Below are 21,082 nucleotides of genomic sequence, written 5' to 3' on the forward strand. Positions count from 1 at the left end.
TTTTTTTATATAGAAAAAAGTATTTCTATATTGTTACAATCCCATACTAGATTAGTAAAATATAATAATCATTAAACTGGAGTTATTCAGTGTTTGCTCAATGTTTTATGCTTATATTTTTCTTGAATTTCCCAGTATTCCGCCTGAAATCAATGAATCGCAGAATGGATAAGGTTGGAAGGGACCACAGTGGGTCATCTGGCCCAACCTCCATGCTCAAGCAGGGTCATCCTAGAGCACAAGGCACAGGATTGCATCCAGACTTGGATTACTCAGTGAGGGAGACTCCACAATTTCTCTGGGCAATCTGTTCCAGTGCACCCACACAGTGACGAAGTTCTTCCTCATATTCAGGTGGAACTTCCTGTACATCGGTTTCTTCCTACTGCCTCTTCTCTTATTGCTCGATACCACTGAGAAGAGCCTGGCTGCACCCTTCTGACCTACCCTCTCTTCAGATATTTCTACACATTGATGAGGTCCTCTCTCAATTCTCTCTTCTCAAGGCTGAATAACTCTCTCAGCCTTTCCTCATAAGAGAGATGATCCAGTTCCCTAATCATCTCTGTGGTCCTTTGCTATATCTGCTCCAGGAGCTTCGTGTCTCTTGTATGAGGAGCCCAGAAGTGGACACAGCACTAGAGATGTGGCCTCACTAGGGCTGAGTAGAGGAGGAGGATCATTCATCTTGGCCTGCAGGCAGTCCTTTTCCTAATGCACCCCAGGATACCACTGGCCTTCATGGCCACAAAGGCTGGCTCACGGAGAGCTTGTTGTCCACCAGGACCCAGAGGTCCTTCTCAGAAGAGCTGCTTCCCAGTGGGTCAACACTTTGCCTGTAGTGGTGCCTGGGGTTATTCTATCCCAGATGTGTTTGCTTTTGTAGAATTCAGACAGTCTGCCCATCTCTCCAACCTGTTGAGGTCCTTCTGAAGGGCAGCACAGCCCTCTGGGGTATCGGCCACTCCTCCCAGCTTTGTGTCATCAGTGAACTTGCTGAGGAGGCATCTGCCCCTTCATCCAAGTCACTGATGGAGAAGTTAAACAATACTGGGTCCAGTAGGAGGACATCACTAGTGACAAGTCTCCAACTGGACCCTGTGCCACTGATTATGACCCTCTGGGATCTGCTGCTCAGTCAGTTCTCAGTCGACCTCACTGTCCACTCATCCAGGCCACACTTCCTGAGTTTGCCTATGAGAATGTTGTGAGAGAGAGTGTCAAAGGCCTTGCTGAAGTTGAGGTAGACGACATCTCCTGCTCTCCCCTCATCCGTCCAGGTAGTTGTTTTGTTGTTGAAGGCAATCAGGTTGGTCAAGCATCATTTTACTTAGGTGAATCCATGCTGGCTACTCCTGATTGCCTTCTCATCTTGAACACTGGTGTGATGTTTGCTGTCTTCCAGTCCTCAAGTACCTCTTCTGAGTGCTACAACCTTTCAAAGATGTCCATGAGTGGCTCATCTGTGGTGTCTGCTAACTCCCTCAGCACTCATAGATGCATCCCACCAGGGCCCATGGACATGTTTGCCTAGGTGTTCTATAAGCCAATTATCCTTGACCAAGGAAAGGAAGAGGATTTTTTTTTTTTTGGCTATTGAATTGATTTACTGTGGTACTAAGTGCATTACAGAATAATTATTTTCTGGCTTTATAGAAATTAGTTTTACCTGGCATCTTTGTTAAGCACTGTTCTCCCACTATTTACTCTTTCACAAAAAGTATCAAATTATATTCCACCATGTTTACCATACAGATTGAAGGCTTCATTTTTAATTTTACAAGTTACAAAATCTCATTTTTAAAATTCTCTATTAATAAACAAAACAAAACAAAAATAAAAAGGTCCAGAATTTTGGTTCACTTTGAGACCTAATCTGGTAGTTAAGAAAATAGTCTAAGTTTTAAGAGCCAGCAATTCATTATCTTTAGAAATCCTGTAGCAACTATCAACTAAATTCATGCCCAAACTGAAGAGTTGTAAACAGAACAAAAAAGAAGTGAAAAAAAATCCCTAAGTATTCTTTGAAGTGTAAGTATTCTTCAAAGTGCTTATTAGTCACAGATTATTCTGAGTTGGAAGGTATACACAGGAATCATTGAATCCAACCCTTAGCCCTGCACAGGACCATCCACAAGAGGCACACTGTGTGCCTGAGAGCATTGTCCAAATGCTTCTTGAACTCTGTCAGGCTTGGTACTGTGACCACTTCCCTGGGGAGTCAGTTCCAGCACCCTCTGGGTAAGGAACCTTTTTCAAATATCTCACCTAAACCTCCCCTGGCACAACCTCAGGCCATTTCCTTGGGTCCTGCCACTGCTCACCACAGAGATCAGTGCCTTCCCCTTCTCTTCCCCTCATGAGGAAGTGGTAACCTGCAATGAGGTCTCCCCTCAACCTCCTCTCCTCCAGGCTGAACAGACCAAGTGGCCTCAGCCACTCCTCATACGGCTTCCTTTCAAGGCCCTTCACCATCTTTGTTGCCCTCCTTTGGATGCTCTCAAACAACTTTAATATCTTTCCTGTATTGTGGCACCCAAACTGCACACAATATTCAAGGTGAGGCCACTCCAGTGCAGAGCAGAGTGGGCTGGCGATGCTTTGCCTGTTGCCCCCCAGGACACGGTTGGCCCTCCTGGCTGCCAGGGCACTAATGACTCATATTCAGCTTGCCATCGACCAGGATCCCCAGGTCCATTTTTATGACACTGCTTTCCAGCATCTCATTCCCCAGTCTGTACAAACATCCCGGGTTGCTTGGCCATTAATGCTAGTTGGCCAAGCAAAAACAATTCCACAGCTCTGCATGGATGTCCCATTTTGGTCTTTTCACGAGTCATTTTCCCAATGAAGAATGCAATACTTGTGTTATGCCACAGTCATTTTTTGTTAGTATCGTGTTGTTGAAGGCTACAGAAGCAGGTATTGCCTTGCATATAGTCATATATAGTTACATGAAAATAGGCATATAATGTTACAGATAGAAAGATACATTATTATAGATATATATGTAGCATAGACATATATGTCTATATCTCTAGTATGTTTCTTGGATTTTTAGATAGATTAATTAAGCTTTGTCTATGAAGTGCTAAATGTTACCTTACTTTCTATAGAGTTGTCTTGACATATATATGTCCACAGATATTTTTTTCCGCTTTAGATAGAATCATTTTTGTACCTATAGTACTTTCATTTTGCTGGAATTCGTGGTAAATTAGTATGTAGCTTGTCCAATTGAATGGCTACTTGATTGCAAACTGGCTCATTTAAATTGGCATTTCCATGTTAAAATTTAGTTTGCTGGGGTATAGGGATACCCTGTCCCTTTGGCCTTTATGTACAGACTTCAGCAAGGTATAGGTAACTATGTAAACTATTGTGTAAGCTTTACAATTTTACATCTTTCATTCTGTAATTATTTGTAGGACGTCTTTTAATAGATACCAACAGCACTGAATTATTTGACATAATACATTTTTCGACATTAGGCATTATGATGTAAGTCATCATTTTCACGGCTGACTGGAAATTTGTCCGTATGATATAGTCATATGCAGCTAGAGATAAGGAGGAAGTGTTTATGAAGTGAAAGAGATAGCCACATCATTCAAAGAACCTATGGTAGTCATTCTTTCCTCTGAGTGCCTGTGTATCTGTGCCTGGTAGCCATGTAGGAATGTGCTCTGGATCTTTAAAGCATGTGGAGTCACTGCTCAATAGCATCCTTGCTCTACTATAGCAGGTATTTAATAAAAGTTTCCGATTAGTTTTGCTTTTTCAGGAAAACAAGACCTCATGATTTGTGATTTCCTCGTTCCTGTAGAGTCAAAGCAACCGTTACATACCATGTGTTGATATGTCACAAACTAGTTGACAAGAGCCTAACTTGGGGCCAGCAACAGCATGCAATACCTCTTGCCTTTTCTAGATATCAGAATGGGTATGGTGGAGGAAAGCTAAATTAACTGTTCTGGAATGGTGGCAGTTAAGAAACATAACCTTATTGATTCATCTGCTTCTTGAATGTGTCTTTCCTCCTCACCCCCTTTTTTTCTAGAGAACCTGCTGAAATAATGCAGTTTCCACAACCTTAACTGTCTCTGACAGTAGGAAATACATGGTCATCAGAGACTTTTATTATTTAAACCTCCACTGTTGTGTGCAACATCTGAATACTGCAGTATTTTTTCTTTGTTCCCCTGACTAGCTACATTGTATGCCAGATAATTTGGAACAAAGTGCGTTCATGCTAAATCAGTGTTAAAAAGTGTAATCTACAGCCTATAACCCTTCTGATTTACGTATTATCTCTGTAAAGTAATCTTTCTAGTTCTCAGTTTTAGCAGACATCTTACTGCAAAATACTAAAATTTAGTAGGTCAGGGTTCTTGTTTACTTCTTTCTGCAATTAGTAATTCTATAGTGCAAAGGGATATATAGTTAAAATGATGATGTGTATGTGTTTGTTTAGCTTTTGGGTGGAAAAAAAGATTGCTAAATCTGAAATGCCATCTTTCATTCTGCTGAAAGAAATTGCAGCCTAAATTCTGCTGCTGGTGGTGGGACTCTTCAAAGGGTTGTGACAAAAGTGCATGATCACTGACTGATTGTTCAATGAAAATGACAGGCTCAAGTGTGAGAATGTGAAAGAGTATGTACAAATAATGTAAAATGTAAGAAACCAGCAACATTAGGTGTACTGCAGGGTGTAGTTTTTAAAAGATCTTTTTAAGGCACCAAAGTCAGCTGGAAATGCCACATGAAGTAAATTAGAATGAACATACATGGCCCTTTTTGGGAAGAGAACTATTTTCTCTTTTCTAGCAAGATGCCGGTTACATTATCACAAGGCACTGTGTCACCTAATTGTTTTCCAGTGAGAGCGATCAGTCAGGGATGATGAGATTAATGCTTTTTAATTGTTAAGCTTGTCTAGAACATTTCTTACCAATGTCTACCAGATCTTATAATTTCTTGCGTCCTAGCTAACGGACAAATTTGGAGGCTTAGTGTATTTTTTTAATCATATACATTGGTGCTTTTCATTTGTTCTTCCATGTTTAATCAGACTCTTCTTGTCTACAGATGTTTGTACCTCAGTACTTGTGCATGGTGGGATTGTGTCATATTGAAAACATGCAGTCATGCTGCTAAACGTTTTTCGTAATACAGAAGCAGAGAAAGGCAGACTTGAAGTTTCATTACTGATAAAATCTGGGCATTGTAGTGACAAGAACAGCAGAGAGATGGTGAAGGAAGGACACTGTGTATTAGCTTCCCTTTGTACTGCTTGCAAGAACTATTGCCTGCCTTGCTGTTGAATCAGAGTGGTTTCTGTAGATTATCTGAGTGGTTTAGAAATGAATTGTTGTACCTTTGGTAAGCACACTGCCTGCAAAAGGGCTGTCTTTTTCTTGCCTCTGTGGCCCAGACAAAAAGTCATCAGCATTTATATAGAAAGGTCTGATTTATCAGTCTACAAGTATGTATGTATATATAAAAATAAACAAGTATAAGTGTGTCTTGTTAAACTGTACTGAATGTTCATAGAAGAGACCTATAAACCTACAGTCTATAACACCAAAGCACACCAAAGCTAGTAACGTGTCAGACTGCTGTATTAAGAGAATAAGGAGGGAGTAATGAATGTAAGTTTCTCTGCAACACCTTCAGTTGGGTTCCTGGGAATTCTGGTAAAGATAGCAGTGCTTGGTGCTTTCTGGCAAGATGAATTTAGCATACAGTGCTAGTTTTCCACTTTCCTTTGCATAGTAATGATTTTTGAAGGAAAATCACAAATTTTTATGATTACGTCTCAGCTTAGCTAATCCCATATGGAACTTCAACAACTGAATTTTGGGAAGATGTAGGGACATTTTCTTCAAAGAGTTTGGATAGTATTTTACCACAAAAATTATTAAGCTTTATTTATGTATTCTTGCCTTATTTCTTGGACTCTTTTCCCTAAAGTGTACCATATTAGAATTCTAGAAACTCAGATGTGGAGCTAAGTGGACCTTTATTATGATCTTCATGATAAACTACTTAGCTGTCTTTTGTTGCATGAGGCAGAGTATGCATATACATGCAAAGGTTTAGCCTATCTTAATGCTTTTGGATCTTTTCAGAATTTGTAAGAAATTCAGAATACATCTTCTAAGAAGTATTGGGTTTTTTTCAAACACAACTACGTGAGAATAAGCATGGAATCATCCAAATTTTCCTAAAACTCAAATATTTCAGTGTAAGGAATAATTTAAGAAATTGATTTGCATCCTTATTTGCGTTATTAGAAACCAGTTGCTCCATATGAGCAACAGATGTAGGCAGTAGAGGCTTTAGTGTGTTGTCATCTGAGGTCTATATAAAGGCTAAAAGCACTGATGCAAAAATAAAATTCTCCTGACACCCACATGTGCTGGTTTAAAGGTAAACCAGCAGGGGAAATGAACTCAACTCAAAAAGAGAGATTATAAGTCAGAATAACAATTTAATAAAACAATACAATAAGTACGATTTTACAGACAAACAATTGGTTTTAACCCACAAAGCCCAAATATATAACCCAGCACCCTGGAGCATGAGCAGATTGGTGTTCTTTGGGCCCCCTGAGTCCAAAGTAAAAGGAGAGGGGAAAACCTTTTGGTGAGAGTGCTGTTGCAGTCTGGTCGAGAGTGGTGGTTGCAATCTGGTTGAAAAGTGGTGGTTGCAGTCTGGTTGAGGGCGATGATCTGCAGTCTTCCTCTGGATCCCATAAGTGGTTGAAAAGGTCCTAAAACTCCAAGATTATATATCCTCCAGTTCAGGCAGGAATGCTCAGTACCTCCCTCGGGGGGGGGGGGGGGGGGATGTTCCTTAATGGGTATGAGGACAAGAGCAACTCCTGTCTCGCAGGCCTCTTAACACCTAGTTTATAGCCTGAGGAGTCAGGCTCTGTGTGCAGATGGTGTAAATGGTTCATTGATAACAGCTTCTGGGAAATGGCATGGAAGGCTATAGAATACAGAGTTTTGGGTTACACCCATCCAGTGATGAACTGGTCTCAGCTGTCCTAGCTAGGATACCATGTAATAGAATCCTCATCCTCTGTGCTTCTCTGAGTTATGTTAATGGGCAGTGATACCTCAGTCTTGGCCCTTGAAGTTGAATCCATTCTGAACTAATTACAGGTAAACACTGTTTATGAGATTGTTAGGATGGTCTAGTTATAAAGGAATGAAAAATTGCAAATTAAATAATGAACACAATTCACACAATGTAACATTTATATTTTCTTTAAACACTTTTTGGTCAGTCAGGTGGATTTTGTGCTACAGTGAAACAAATTCAAGGTTACTAAATGGTAGATAAAATTTTAGGCATGTTATTCTACCATCCTTTTGCAAACTAAAGGTTATGCTGCATGTTGAAACTATCTTAGTCACTATCACTAGTGCTTCTTTGGTTTTGGAGTTACTGTTAATTTGAAATATATCTCAAAACTTACTCTTGACAACTATGACACTATTCACTTTTTTCTTATGTGAACAGACATTGGACTGGTGGGAGAGTTGCTTTTATCCTTTTTTGCTCCTGAATGTGGGTTGTAAATCAGAAAGACTTTACTTATCACCAGCAGATAGCTCTCCCTGCAATTTTCATCCATCCTACAAGTGACTGAATTGGGAAACAAGAATGATAAAGACGTATTTCTGGGAAGTGAATGGACAAGTAAGATGGATAGCTCAAAGACTCTATATAGTCAAAGACTTCATTTCTTTGGTTAATTAAGGCTATACGTTTCTTACTGTGAAGGAATTACAGTAAATCATTCTGGAGAGTTTGAATGATCACAGAACTGCAGTAATGCTGGTACTTTTTGCTTTACTCTTCCTTTGGCAGCGTTATGCCCAGACATATGTAATGCTCTCTTGCACAGTCTATATCAAACACCTGCTCCCAGGTTTGCTCTCACCTCCCAGGGCTGTCAGTTGACACATAAATATACAGACCCATGAAAAGAGCATATTTTGCTGTTACTGCAGGCAAATGTACTTGAATTGTAATGCTGTAGGAACAAAGTGAAGATTTTCTGCCAGAGTAGTATTTCACATGTAAGAGTTGGATAAAGTTTCTGCCTAGCTCAGTTCTCCTGACTCTAAATAATTTTGAAGTAGTAGAAAATTAGAATGAATGTTTGCGTTTTGATGCATCAGACTTAATTTGTGAAAGCCTCTTTCTGTATTTTCTGTATGGGCTTTTTACAAGAGTTTGTATAATGTGCATGTGTGTTCTACTCTGGTTTTACAGAGCAGAATTTTTACCCTTTTGAAGAGTCAAGAACAAAAAGTAAAATTCAGCTTTGCTTACCCAGAAGATGTTTCTATATTATTCTATGATGTTTCTATGATGTGCTGTCTTTCTTCTCAAGGATCTTTCTTTTCTGAGGGGAAGAAAGGAGAGCTACTTCTGCTGTCTCATTTTCCTTGCAAGGATTATTAGGCTATTTAGCTTAAGGTCTGGATAAGAAAAAATTCTCTGATACTACTTTGACCTAGTGTCTTTAAAACTTACTTTTTTTGGCTAATAAGCAATGCTACTGTCCCTTTTTAAGAACCCTGATAAAGAGCATGCAAAGCTTGCTTAGCAGTCTTTTTCTGTCTGATTTTCTTCTTAATTTGGCTTTCCAGTCTTTTACAGTCTTCCATGACCCTGGAGAAAAACATTGGAACATTTGAAAAGGCAATAGTTAACCCTTTGGACTCAGACTCCCTGACTACAGCAGCTCCTGGAGTAGCCCCCTGATATCAGTCCACACAAGCAACAATATGCATGAGGAGATTATGGTTGGTTATGCTTGTTTCTCCAAAGAGTCATCCTGCTGCAGTCTCTACAACATGTAATCCTTGGGAACGAGTCAGCTTCCTCAGTGGGTTATTTCATCTTATGTATTCAGCTCTATTAGAAATTAGATTCTCTTTATTTTCCAGATAAAACTCCCTGGGACAAATGGAAAAAAGTCTTATTGTTTGTTTGGATGTTTATTTTAGACTGCCATGAGCCTGGTCTCTTAATTCCTTTTATCTGTATGCAGGGGAATGTATGAGTCTCCTGCTTGCTTTACCTGCACATGCTGAAAGCTGCTGATGAGCAATGGCTGGCTTATGGGATGCGTATTACTCAGGAGACAGAGGTTTGCTGAAGAACTAACTAGAGTCTTCTGGCAATGGGTTAACCCAGGGTCAGCAACTCTGGAGGGAAGGAGCCCTTTAAACTTCTAAGTGCGGAGAGAAAGTTTATGCTATAGTTCAGGCTATCTTTCTAAATTAGCTTTTCTTTAGTGCATTGAGACTCAAGTGCGCATGTGTGTATGTACCTTAGATTTGGAGCTGTGTAAGAGCTCCTGATGTTATCTTTAGAATTGCTGACAATTAAAAATAGTGAGTACTAGGATATTTTGTTCTAGCAAGAAGGTATATTTTGCAGATGCCATGCTCATATGCAGATGGCAGGAGCATTTCTCCTATTCTAGTAACTTGATAAGTAAGCAACTATTACAAGGAATGTCTTGCTGATGCCTAGCTATAATCTGAAGGAAATCAGAAGTAATTCCTCTAGCATAACTGATACTATAGCACACATTTTTAATATACTATCTCTTCCTATGTTCCAAATTGGCATTAAAAATAAACTAAATAACGAAGGAGTAATCAAAAGTATTATATTGCCAAAAATAGAGTTTAGCATATTGTATGATTCTGGAAACAGCAGATACTGTAGTTGTGGATCAAGATGAGTACCTTAAAAATTTATAAAATACCACTATAAACTATTATCTGGATAGATTTGATCTCTTGATTTCTTAATATCCTTGTTTTAATATTACCAAGTGAGGCTGTGTTAATCATGGTTGGATAGAAAAGCATTGGTACATAAAACAGAATGGTGCACTCTTTCCTGCTCCTGGTGGTGCATTTTGTATATATGTTACAAGTAAGAAGAATGATTTTTTTCATGAAGTTATTTGTAGTAAACCAATCATGAGATTGGTTCTCAGGATGTAAAAACAAAAGACATGATTCTAGTTCTGACATGCCATGTTAGAAGATTCTGATGGTCTTCTAGGAAGTGCCAGTGGAGTCCTGCTAATTTAGAGTGCTGATTCCTGTTAATTCAAGGATTCAGTGGCTCCTCCTTGGAGTTGGAAGTTATTCTCAGACCATCTAGTATAGAGCATTTAACACTGTTGCTGCCCTGGACTGTTTCCTGTCAATAGAGTAATATTTAAAAGTAGTTTGGAGTAGATTATATTGTCAGAAGGTTACCTTGTTTTGGAACCAGATAAGAAAATGCTTATCCTTAAAAAGACTTACTGAAGAAACAGAGTAAAATCTACTTAAAGATATATTTACAAGCAGCATAACCTCTTTATGCAGAAGGCTCAAGACCATTGAGAAGTTTCAGGTCTGCATAAAGCTGAAAAGCAGTATACTAGTTTCTAGGCTTTGTATTGCTTTAAGTTGCTTTTCTTCCATCTGATGGGCTATCACTTAAACTTAGCAAAACTACTAGAAAATACAACATGTGAGTATAAATAAGAGCATGGCATTTTTTTCTGGAAAGAGTCATAAATTCTGGATTTTTTTTTCCAGTCTGCTAGTTTTTATTGCTCTTTCAACCACATTGCAAAACCAGTCTTTTTTTTTCCCCTCTCTTTTTAATAGCAGAAAAGTCTATGTGGGAGCTACACAGTTATTTTAAAGACTATTCTCAGTTCATCTGATAGACAGATATAGGATTAGCGTATTCTTAATATTAGAAATATCAATCATGTATGTCAGTTACGTAACCTTCATTATCGGCAAATTTGGTAGGTTGTTACTGTAAATTTTCAGGGTACAGTAATACAATCTTCTTTAGGACTTTCTAAACCTTGACTATAAGCTACTCAGGACTGTAAAGACTCCCCCAGTGTCATCAGAAAACAGTTGTTTGCCATGTTTTGAAAAGGTTTTATACCTCACTATGTTAGCGTTACCATTGCAGATATGAGTTTAGACTTCTGAGTTTAAAGAAACTTTTTAAAGTTTAACTGACTGGTTACTTGTTTTGTTCTGAATTGCTGATCTGTATTTCTGGTAATGAATCTCCTTTGCCTAAGCTTATTTATGTATACAGCTAGAAGGTGTTTTATGCAAATTTTCAGAGATAATTCTGAACAGTTTTTCCTATTGCTTCTCAAACACATTCAAATTTAGTAAGGTTTTATTTCTATTCCTTTCCATCAATTTATCAACGGATAAGATCTTATTTACAGAATTCTGGAATTACAACAATCTGCAAGGTTTCACCCACTTCCCATATCTATAAAAAAGATTATGTAAGTTGTCAGAGTACTTCACTAAGTATGTGATAAACTCTTGCTCAAAGGTCGTGTCTGTTATCTATCTATTCTTTTAAATTATATCCCAGGAACTTCCTTTTTTAAAACTTAAATAATAGAATGAATACACAGCAGAAATGTGACAGAGACAATAAAATGCAGTAGCAGCCTTTGACTTTGTCAAGAGACAAGGTGCAAAGATGTGAATTTTTCGTGAGCTGGAAGAGACCAATTTATACTCGTACTTAAGGTGCTTTGTCTTTTCTCTTGACGTGCATATTTTCATTGTATTCAAATCCCATCATTTGTTCTTGAATTATAGTTCAATGGTTTATCTCCTCTGAGTCCATCAAGCAAACCCCTTTCTTCCAAATGGTTTTTTTTCCTATTGTTATGACTATAGACCTTCAAGTTCTACGTTGCTGTGTGTATTTCAGTTTTGAACCTTAATCTTTTATCGATGTTTTGTTTGGTTTGTTTTGCAGTACTTGGATACCTACATGCAGCAGAGTCTTCCTCTTGTACAGCGATATCATCTCTAAATGAACTTCAGATTCTAGATCTTCCTTGTTTCTTGCAAAACGCTTTGAAGGTTGAAAGGTTTTAGTAGTATTCTATTTAGTAGTTTAACAGACATAATGGTGAGATTGTGTTTATGAGATTCCAACAGAAATAAGACACACAACCTAATCTACAGTGTAAATTTATAATTTCTTTCACTTTGTTTAGTAACTACTGGATTTATTAGAAAAAAAATTATTTGATATCAGATACAAAAAGTTTAAGATATACTTTTATTTTCTCTTTTTTAAATCGACCTTGTAGTTTTAGTAATTGTAAAATGTGAAATCCTAAAAGAAAAAAAATTGTAGAAACACAGATGGATAAGGCATTTCTTGGCTAGTCTTGAAGCATTTCCACCTCCCAGTGTTTCTACTGTCAAAAGATCAAGAGGACAGTACTAATATTCAAAGATTTCTTTTCAATTTCCATGACTCAAGTCTACAGTCAGCATAGGAACACTTTACACAGAAACCACCTTTCCACTGTTGAAATATCTTAAAAGATTCCATTCCTCAGCCTCAGTTTGTGTCTTGTATTCCTTCTTTCTGTTGTTTGATGTGCTAAATGAAACTGAATGATGCAAAAACTGATGCAGTAAATGCAGTGAGCATATGCTTTAGACAATTATAGCAAATATTAATCTGCTAAAATAGCATTGGAAGCTCTTGTTCATAATATCTGAAATTTGATGCTGCTGTTCTGACTCAGTAATTCTAGGAGGTTAGTATTCTTCATTACCACATACAGAGTTTATTTTTGATCCTCTAAGTTGAAGGATTGCAAAAGCAATCCTTCGTTCACCCTCAGTAGGTGAGGAAAGCATCTCATGTCACTGGAATCTGTGCAACTGTATCACAGGCCTCTTTAAGTACCTAATCTGCTTTATAAAAGTGTTGTACATGAATCATTTAAAGGACTGGTGGGGTAGACATAGTTTGTTAAAGGCAGTCCCACACTGCAAAAAACCACACTGAGATGTTTATCTTCAGGCTCACTTGCATTATTTTCTGGAGAGGGAGAAGAATTTCATAAAAATAAAACAGTTCTTACCTATTAAGTTGGCACATCTGTGTGAGACAGTGAGGGAGACAATGGTGTAAATGAAAGGCCAGAATGCAACTATTTCCCCCCCCCCCCCGGCTTTTTGCCACTAGTTCTTTCGGGTTAAGTAATTTCTGTCAGTGTTGCATTATACATCAGTAGTTTTCTGTGACTTCTTCAGTTACTTTGAATTCCTCAGAGTCCCTTCTTGCTCCTTAGAAAACTCATACTTGAACCTTCTTCGATGCTTCTTGTTATTGGGGAAAGTAGCAATTATACAGGCTCTGCAAAGAGCTGTACTCTTCAAGAACACCACATTACATCCTATCCCCCTATTTGTTCAGCTGCTCTCTTGTAACAAAAAGTGCAGGCTACAGTACTTTTGTGGCTAATTTTAGAGAACTGAACTAGATGTATATTTCTTGTTATAATGCATATACAGGTGCTTTTTTCCCTTTTTTACAAGTTCTAGGTTGAGTAGTTTAAAGATTTTATTATGTTGTTTTTCAAGAAAAAAAGTTTGATTAGAAATCAGTATAGAATCTGTTTTGAAATGAATTAAATACTTAGAAGTTGTCTCAATGCAAACATTTTGACCATGAGTGGCCTAATATTTGCATTCAAAACTTAAAAAGTTAGTGAACAGAAGATTGTCAGGCTTCAGATTAGAAATAATAAAAGAAACCAACTAAGTGACTAATTAGGATAGGATAAAATAAGATAGGATGACAGTAATTGGTTCTAAAGGGGAGGCTAACCTATGTTAGCTTCCCAAGACTTAAAAAAAATTAAACTGAGGATGCAGGTAGGAGTCCCCCAGTGGCATGCAATTTATTCCATTTGTTTTAGTGGGACATGTATGATTTTCTACATATAAGACATTTTAAATGTCCAACCACGAAGAGCGTAACTCTTGCAAAAAGAAGTTGCCAGGAGGAATTTAGTCTCTTAGATGAGACCATGAATATGAGACCTGTTGTCTAGCTGATGTGATAATGTCCTCTTGCACCAAGAGTGGTCCTGCAGTAAAGGAACTCTTTTAAGTATAGTGGGTGTTGGGATTGGGTGGTTTTCTTTCACCTTGTTGTCATAAATCAATAAATCATGTGCCCAACCCCTGACTACTGTGGTACCCCTTTGCTAGACCTAATCTGTTTGGGTCAATGTCTTTCTTGGAAGAGCCTAAAACAAGACACAGCCACACGTGCTGTCTCACAAGGGCTGAAATAGAATCGATTCTGTAAATTGACTGACTCTTGCCTATATAGCTGTCATGTTGTTAGCCTTCACCACAAAGGCCTGTCACTACCTAACGTTCAACATGTTGCTCCAAAGGACCCTATTTTTTCTGCAAAGCTGCTCTCTAGCCAGTTGGTCTTCTAGCATGTCCTGTTGCAAGCAGCTATTCTAACAGGACTTTGCCTTAACTTCATTAACTTCCCATCAGGCCATTTTTTTCCTTCCTATGAAATCTCGGTGAGCAGTGGTCCAGGCCTCTAGTGAGCCCTCAGTTACTTCCCTCAATTTTATATCATTTGTGAACTTGCTGTGAGGCACTCTAACACTTCTTTGAGGTTGTTAATGAAGACAGTAAACAGTACAAGCTCTGTTATGGATCCCTGAGGAATGCTTATAGGTGCTAGCTGCCAGTTGAACTCCACATGACAGATCATCACCCCTTCAGCCTCACCATCCAGCCAATTTTCCAGACACTTTATCTAATTTTCAATTCAGATTTCAACTCTTTCGCAAGAAGGAGATGGAAGACCATCTTGAATACCTTGCCAGATTCAAGGTATGCACCCTTGCCTGCTTTACCTTTATGCTTACAGCCAGTTATCTCTTACAGAAGCAGTGAGGTTCATAAAGCAAGATTTTTCCTTGGTAAATATATGCTACCTGTTTTCAGTCACCTTGTCCATTAGCTGACTGGACATGATTTCCAAGATGATTTGTTCCGTAACTTTACCAGGAAAAAAGAGAAGGCCTGTATTGGGTTTATGTGGGGGTTTTTTTGTTTTGATTATTTTAAATTATATCAAAAGACAGTAGACCAAACCACTTGGACTGGGGATATTCACTTTCCAGAAAGGGAGCCACATAAAAATGAAGCAACTAATCAAAAAATCTCCACCCCCCCAAACACTAGAACAAGCAGTACAGAAACCTATGTACAATTTGAGATTGTTAAGAAAGATACTGTAGCTGAAACCCACCCAAAATATGAGCTACAATTTTTAAAAATTGAATTAAAATAACAGAATCTCAGAATATGCTGAGTTGGAAGGAACTTACAAGGGTCATGAAGTCCAGTTCCTGGCCCTGCACAGGACCATCCCCAGGAGTCACACCATGTGCCTGAGAGCATTGTCCAAATGCTTCTTGAATTCTGTCAGGCATAGTGTTGTGACTACTTCCCCGGGAAGCCTGTTCCAGTGCCCAGCCACCCTCTGGGTGAAGAATCTCTTTCTGATATTTAACCTAAACCTCCCCTGACACAACTTCAGGCCATTCCCTCAGTCCTGTCACTGGTCAGCACAGAGGCCTCTCCTCTTCCCCTCACGGGAAGTCGTGACTGCAATGAGGTCTCCCCTCAGTGTCTTCCTCTCCAGGCTGAACAGACCAAGTGACCTCAGCTGCTCCTCAAATGGCTTCCCCTCAAGGCCCTTCATCATCTTTGTTGCTCTCCTTTGGACACTCTCTAACAGCTCAATAGCTTTCCTATATTGCAGTGCCCCAAACTGCACACAATATTCAAGGTGAGGCCACACCAGTGCAGAGCAGAGCGGGACAATCCCCTCCCTCAACCAGCTGGTGATAATTTGCCTGTTGCCCCCCAGGACACGGTTGGCCCTCCTGGCTGCCAGGGCACTAATGACTCATATTCAACTTGCCATCGACCAGGATCCCCAGGTCCCTTTCTATGGCACTGCTTTCCAGCATCTCATTCCCCAGTCTGTATGAACATCCTGGGTTGCCCTATCCCAGGTGCAAAATTTGGCACTTTCTTTTGTTGAAATTCATCTGGTTGGTGATTGCACAGTCCTCTGATTTGTCAAGGTCTCTCTGCAGGGACTCCCTGCCTTTGAGGAAGTCAACAGCTCCTCCCAGTTTTGTATCATCTGCAAACTTGCTTAGTATCCCTTCCAGTCCTGCATCCAAGCCATTTATGAAGATGTTGAAGAGCACAGGGCTCAGGATGGAGCCCTTTAGAACCCCACTAGTGACAGGTCACCAGTCTGATGTCATCCCATTCACTGTTACCCTCTGTGCTCGACCTGTGAGCTAATTGCTCACCCACTGCATGATGTGTTTATCCAGCTGTGTGCTGGACAATTTGTCCAGAAGGATCCTGTGAGAGACAGTATCAAAAGCTTTACTGAAATCCCAAGAGATTACATCAACTGGCTTCCCTTGATCAACTGTGTGGGTTACCTCGTCATAAAAGGAAATAAAGTTGGATAAGTGAGACTTTCCTCTCATGAGGCTGGGCTGTGCTGTCTCTGAGCAATGACTATGTTGTCTTTCAGCTGTTTTTCAATACTTCCCAGAATATTCTTCCACAACTTTACCATGCACTTAAAGTGAGTCTGACAGGTCCGTAGTTTCTGAGGTGCTCCTTCTTGCCCTTCTTAAAAACTGGGACAACATTCGCTACCTTCCAGTCAGCTGGGACCTCTCTGGGTTCCCAAGACTGCTCAAAAATCGAGTAACATTTTGCAATAAAATCAGCTAACTCTTTGAAGATTCTGTGATGAATTCCATCAGGCCCCATAGATTTCTAGGGATCCAGCTGGAGTAGCAGATTTCACACAGTTTCAGGGTCGACTAGGAGTTGATCATTCTCGCAGTCACAGTCCTCCAGCTCAGGGCACTGAGATCTCCTTGGTCCATCATCAGTGTTGAAGACAAAGCAATGAAAGCATTAAACACCTCTACCTTGTGTCTGTCCCTGGTTGTGAGATGACCATCCTCATCCTGTAACAGGCCAATGATATTTCTATGCTGCCTATTGACATTAATATATTTGAAAAAACAATTTTTATGGTCCCCCACATTTCTGGCCAGCTGCAACTCCAGTTGAGCTTTGGCTTCATGAGTTTTTTCCCTATTGTGACAAGCAGCATCTCTGAATTCTTCCCATGTGACTTGACCTTGCTTCCACTGGGCATACAGCTTCCTTTTTTGCCTTAATTCCAAGCAAAGATTTCTGTTCAGCCAAGGCAACCTTGTGCTTTGCCTCCTTGACTTCCAACATTTGGGAATTGTTGCTCTTTTGCCCTTAGGAGATAATGTTTAAAAGTGACCAGCACTGATAGTAACCTCAAACCAACCCAAATAACCGATCCACATAACCCCAAACCAACCTGTGTCCCAAAATAGTCTTAAGTAGCTCTATCTAGAGACTCGATGGGGAAGTTTTTATGGCCCTCACAGAGAAAAGGTCAGCATTTAATACTTAAACTTGTGTTGCTACGAAAAAGTAGGGCTAATAAAAAGTAGCAGGGCAGATGCATGTGAGAAGTTGAGAAGCTTAAACAGGTTTTTGAAGATTGTTTTACAAATGTGCTTAAGCTGTTACAGTAAAATTTTGCTTATAATAGGTGTAAAAGAAGACAGTAAGGAAATTTACAGGTTTGCTTAATGATAACAGTGTAGAATGATATGCTGGGTTTACAAGACAATAAAAGAACAATCTTTTGCTCGGTCAGTCTTTGCTACTAGATGATCTTTAGGATTCCTTCCAACCTAAACTATTCTATGAGTGTATGATTCACTGCTAATGATGCTTAGAAGATGCCAACAAGTCCTGTATTCTTTGTAACAGATAGATCAAAGCTGTTAGACATATTTGAAGCAATTATGAGGTCAAGTTGATTAGTTGTTAATATCTTGATGCTAATATTCTTCCTGCACCGAGGTGTGAAGAAACTGAAGCATGTTCACACCCAAGGGATGTGAAAGTATGAAGTTACTGAACTGTATCTCATTGTTAACAGTCACTGTGCCAGTGCACTGGCAGTTTGCCACTGTAACTCCCATCTATAGAGTGGGCTCCAGAGGGAGCTGCAGACCAGTGAGCCTGACTGCTTCCATACTTAGGAAGGTGGCAGTCAGTCTTTAGGAAAAAATGGTGCTTGGAGAGGGGTTAAAAAAACCAACCAACCAACAACCCCAAAAAAACCACCAGAGAGAAAGAGCACTAAGCGTGGATCAGCACAGTTTTGTTGGGGAAGCATTACTGTGACTCCTTTAAAGGGAAATCCTGCTTCATTAACCTGCTGGAATTATGGAAGAGTGATAGTAACTATGTGGTAACAGTAATCTGATCTGTATTTTTCAGTTGCCTTTGACAAGGCTCCACATTAAAGATTAGAAAGAAAAAATTCCATTGGTGTGAGATTGGAGGAAAGGTCCTTTTAGCAACAGGGAACCAGTTAAAGCAGAAGAAACAAAGCGTAGTGCTTACATGCCACTTCTAGGATAGAAAATTGGAATCAAACTGCAGAAACTGTTAGACTTGCTCTCTTTCCTGAGTAGAATCTGCTTTTGCCTCTGCTGGAAACAGAGCACTAGTGATAGATGGACCTGGCACTGGGCTAACCCAGTTGAGCATTTCTAACGTTCATGCAAGCCAGTCATTGACTTGTATGGGTTGGATCTTGTATTGTATATTGTAATTTCTTGTCCAGACTTAACTGAAATTTTTCCAGCTTAAATGTATCATAACATAGTTGGAGACTATTTCACAGGCATATTAATTTTTTTGGAGGCACTTCAGATTTTCAGACTAGAAACCTACCCCTTTACTTATTTTGTATGATTTAGTTACTTCTTCATGTGTTTCATCAGCCTGAAGAAAAATCTTTATGAAAAGTTTGCTCTTAAAAATCTTGTACAATCCTCATTGTGTGCTTGTCAATTAGTGTATAGAGAGGTATTATATATGTTCATAAACATTTTCATTCAAATAATGTTTTTGAAGTTGAAAACTAACTTGCTCAGAAGATAGAGGTTCAAGCAGGAAGCAGATATGTTGGATTCAGTCTTTAATTATGTAAACAATGTTTTTTCAAGGAAATATTTTGCCATTCAGTGCAAGAAGTTAACACGCTGTAAGGAGTTAGGACAGTGTGGAGACAAAGGCCACTGTAGTCTGTATAATAGAAATTGATGATAACTGACTGAGTATTGGAGGATGAAAGAAGATCACAGAAAGTCAGCCAGTGAAGGCAGCTGAGTGATTCTGAAAAACCAGCTGGATTCTTATGTGTCACGCAAAGCAAGTTACTTCAACCTTTTGTGTTTATAATTTTCGTTGTAATTCATGTTGTACAGCTGAGTCTGAGATGCATATGATGTATAATGTGCTGTAACATACTGTGTATACTGGAAGAACTTTTTCTTTAGACCTTTCCTTAAGATAGTTTGGCCAAATATTTTATGCCTTATCGCAGAGGGCAAAGTAGGGTAAAGCATAAATTTCCTGTGAAAAAGGTACTGCTGTTCAGAGTACAGCAGAAAATAACTGTGAGAAAACTAGCAGTCCAACTTTTACAACAGAGCTAGAATTATGTGTATTTGTATATGGTATGTGTTTATATTTTAAGTGAAAGGTGCAAATTAAATGACTGTGCACTGTTCTGTGTGCTGTAGGATCCTTGGCTAAAATGGGTGGGGATTTTATTGCTGAAATAGTGTGCAATTATATAGTTAGAGATTGTGTCAGAAAACATAAGTATAAATGAACAGTTTAAATTCATGTCTTTCATTCTAGCATTTCCCAATTTGACTTTGAGACTTTAGCACTGGTATCCTGGCGACTTTATTTGTTTGTAATTTTAATAAATTGAAAAAGACTGATTCAGGTATTTTGTTCTGCTGGTTGATATTACAGAATAGACTATGGTAGTAATATACTGGTAGATCAGGGCTGGAGAAGGGGAGGAAAGATTTTGTTAATAAGTTTCTCAAAGAATTGTGAACTGCTACAATATATCTGCTCAAGTTTGGCTGGTGGTTCCCTCTGGGACAGAGTACTTACTCCCATCTTAACAGGATTCTGCCTCCTACTGGTCTTTTTTTCATCTCAGGCATTTTCTTACCTAAAAAGATCAGCTGAAACTTCTTAGTGTATGATCAACGTTGTGTCTGAATTTTGGAAGTTCAGATGATTTGTGAATTTTAAAAAGCTGTTGTACAAATGACTCCTTATATATGAAGTATGCTAAGTTTTATCAAATAGAACTAATCCTGAGTGTTGATAACTTTTTTTCCAGTAATGTATTGATATAGGTTTGGTTTAATTTTTTGAATGATTTTAGTGGCATCTTGTGATTGGGTGGCATATGTGATTGTTCTGTGGTTCTTATTTTCTTATTTCCCTTTTTGTAGACTGAATCTTGAAGAAGAATTGGATCAAATGAAAATACACCAATCTGTGGGTAAGTTCACAATACAGGATCTTAACTATTTTTACAACAAAAAAGGGAAGGTATAGTATTTTATGTGTGTGTATGTAGTTGTAGTGGGTTGACCCCGGCACCCACCAAAGCTTCTTTGCAACTAAACAGGGGAGAGAAAATATAGCAAAATATACATGAGTTGTATATCAATATGTATATGTAAAGTCTAGAATATGTTTATATGCTTATGAAGTTCTCTCCAGAATCTGAAATGGTTTTTGCATGTTGAGATATCATCATCATCATCATCATCTTGGCCAGTCTTTGCAAACGAAGATTTGGGAAAGGTCATTACCCTTCGAGCCTGCGCAGTGGATTTTTTAGGTGAGACACAGTGTGCGCTGAACTGAGCCCACCCTTTAATCCCGAGGTTCATCTGCCGGGGCCGAGCGAGCTCGGACGGTGGCAGCGAGGTCCTCAGGACGTAGGTTTGTTTAGAGTGACCTTCTCTTAGATGGGTGGCCTTACAGGGCTGACGAGCTCCATCTGCCCGGGGGAGTTCCCTGACTGGGAATCAAACCCAGGCAGTGATGGCGAGAGCGCCGCATCCTAACCACTAGATCACCAGGGAACCTCGTGTTGAGATATAGTGATATAGAAATTTGGTGCTAATTCAGAATTCTATTTTAAAACTAGTCTGATAAAG

At 39.1% G+C, this 21,082-nt stretch overlaps 1 protein-coding gene across 1 annotated transcript in view; it reads left to right on the forward strand.

Moving 5' to 3' along the window:
• Nucleotides 1–21,082, forward strand: part of CNTLN (centlein) — a 193,965-nt gene that overhangs the window by 99,219 nt on the left and 73,664 nt on the right. Inside the window, exon 13 of the mRNA XM_018080913.2 lies at nt 20,366–20,415. Within this exon, the coding sequence (XP_017936402.2) occupies nt 20,366–20,415 (50 nt within the window). The remainder of the gene's footprint in view (nt 1–20,365; nt 20,416–21,082) is intronic.

Source organism: Manacus vitellinus, unplaced genomic scaffold, assembly GCF_001715985.3.
Source record: "Manacus vitellinus isolate BGI_N305 unplaced genomic scaffold, ASM171598v3 scaffold_50_pilon, whole genome shotgun sequence".
Taxonomy (NCBI): Eukaryota; Metazoa; Chordata; class Aves; order Passeriformes; family Pipridae; genus Manacus; species Manacus vitellinus.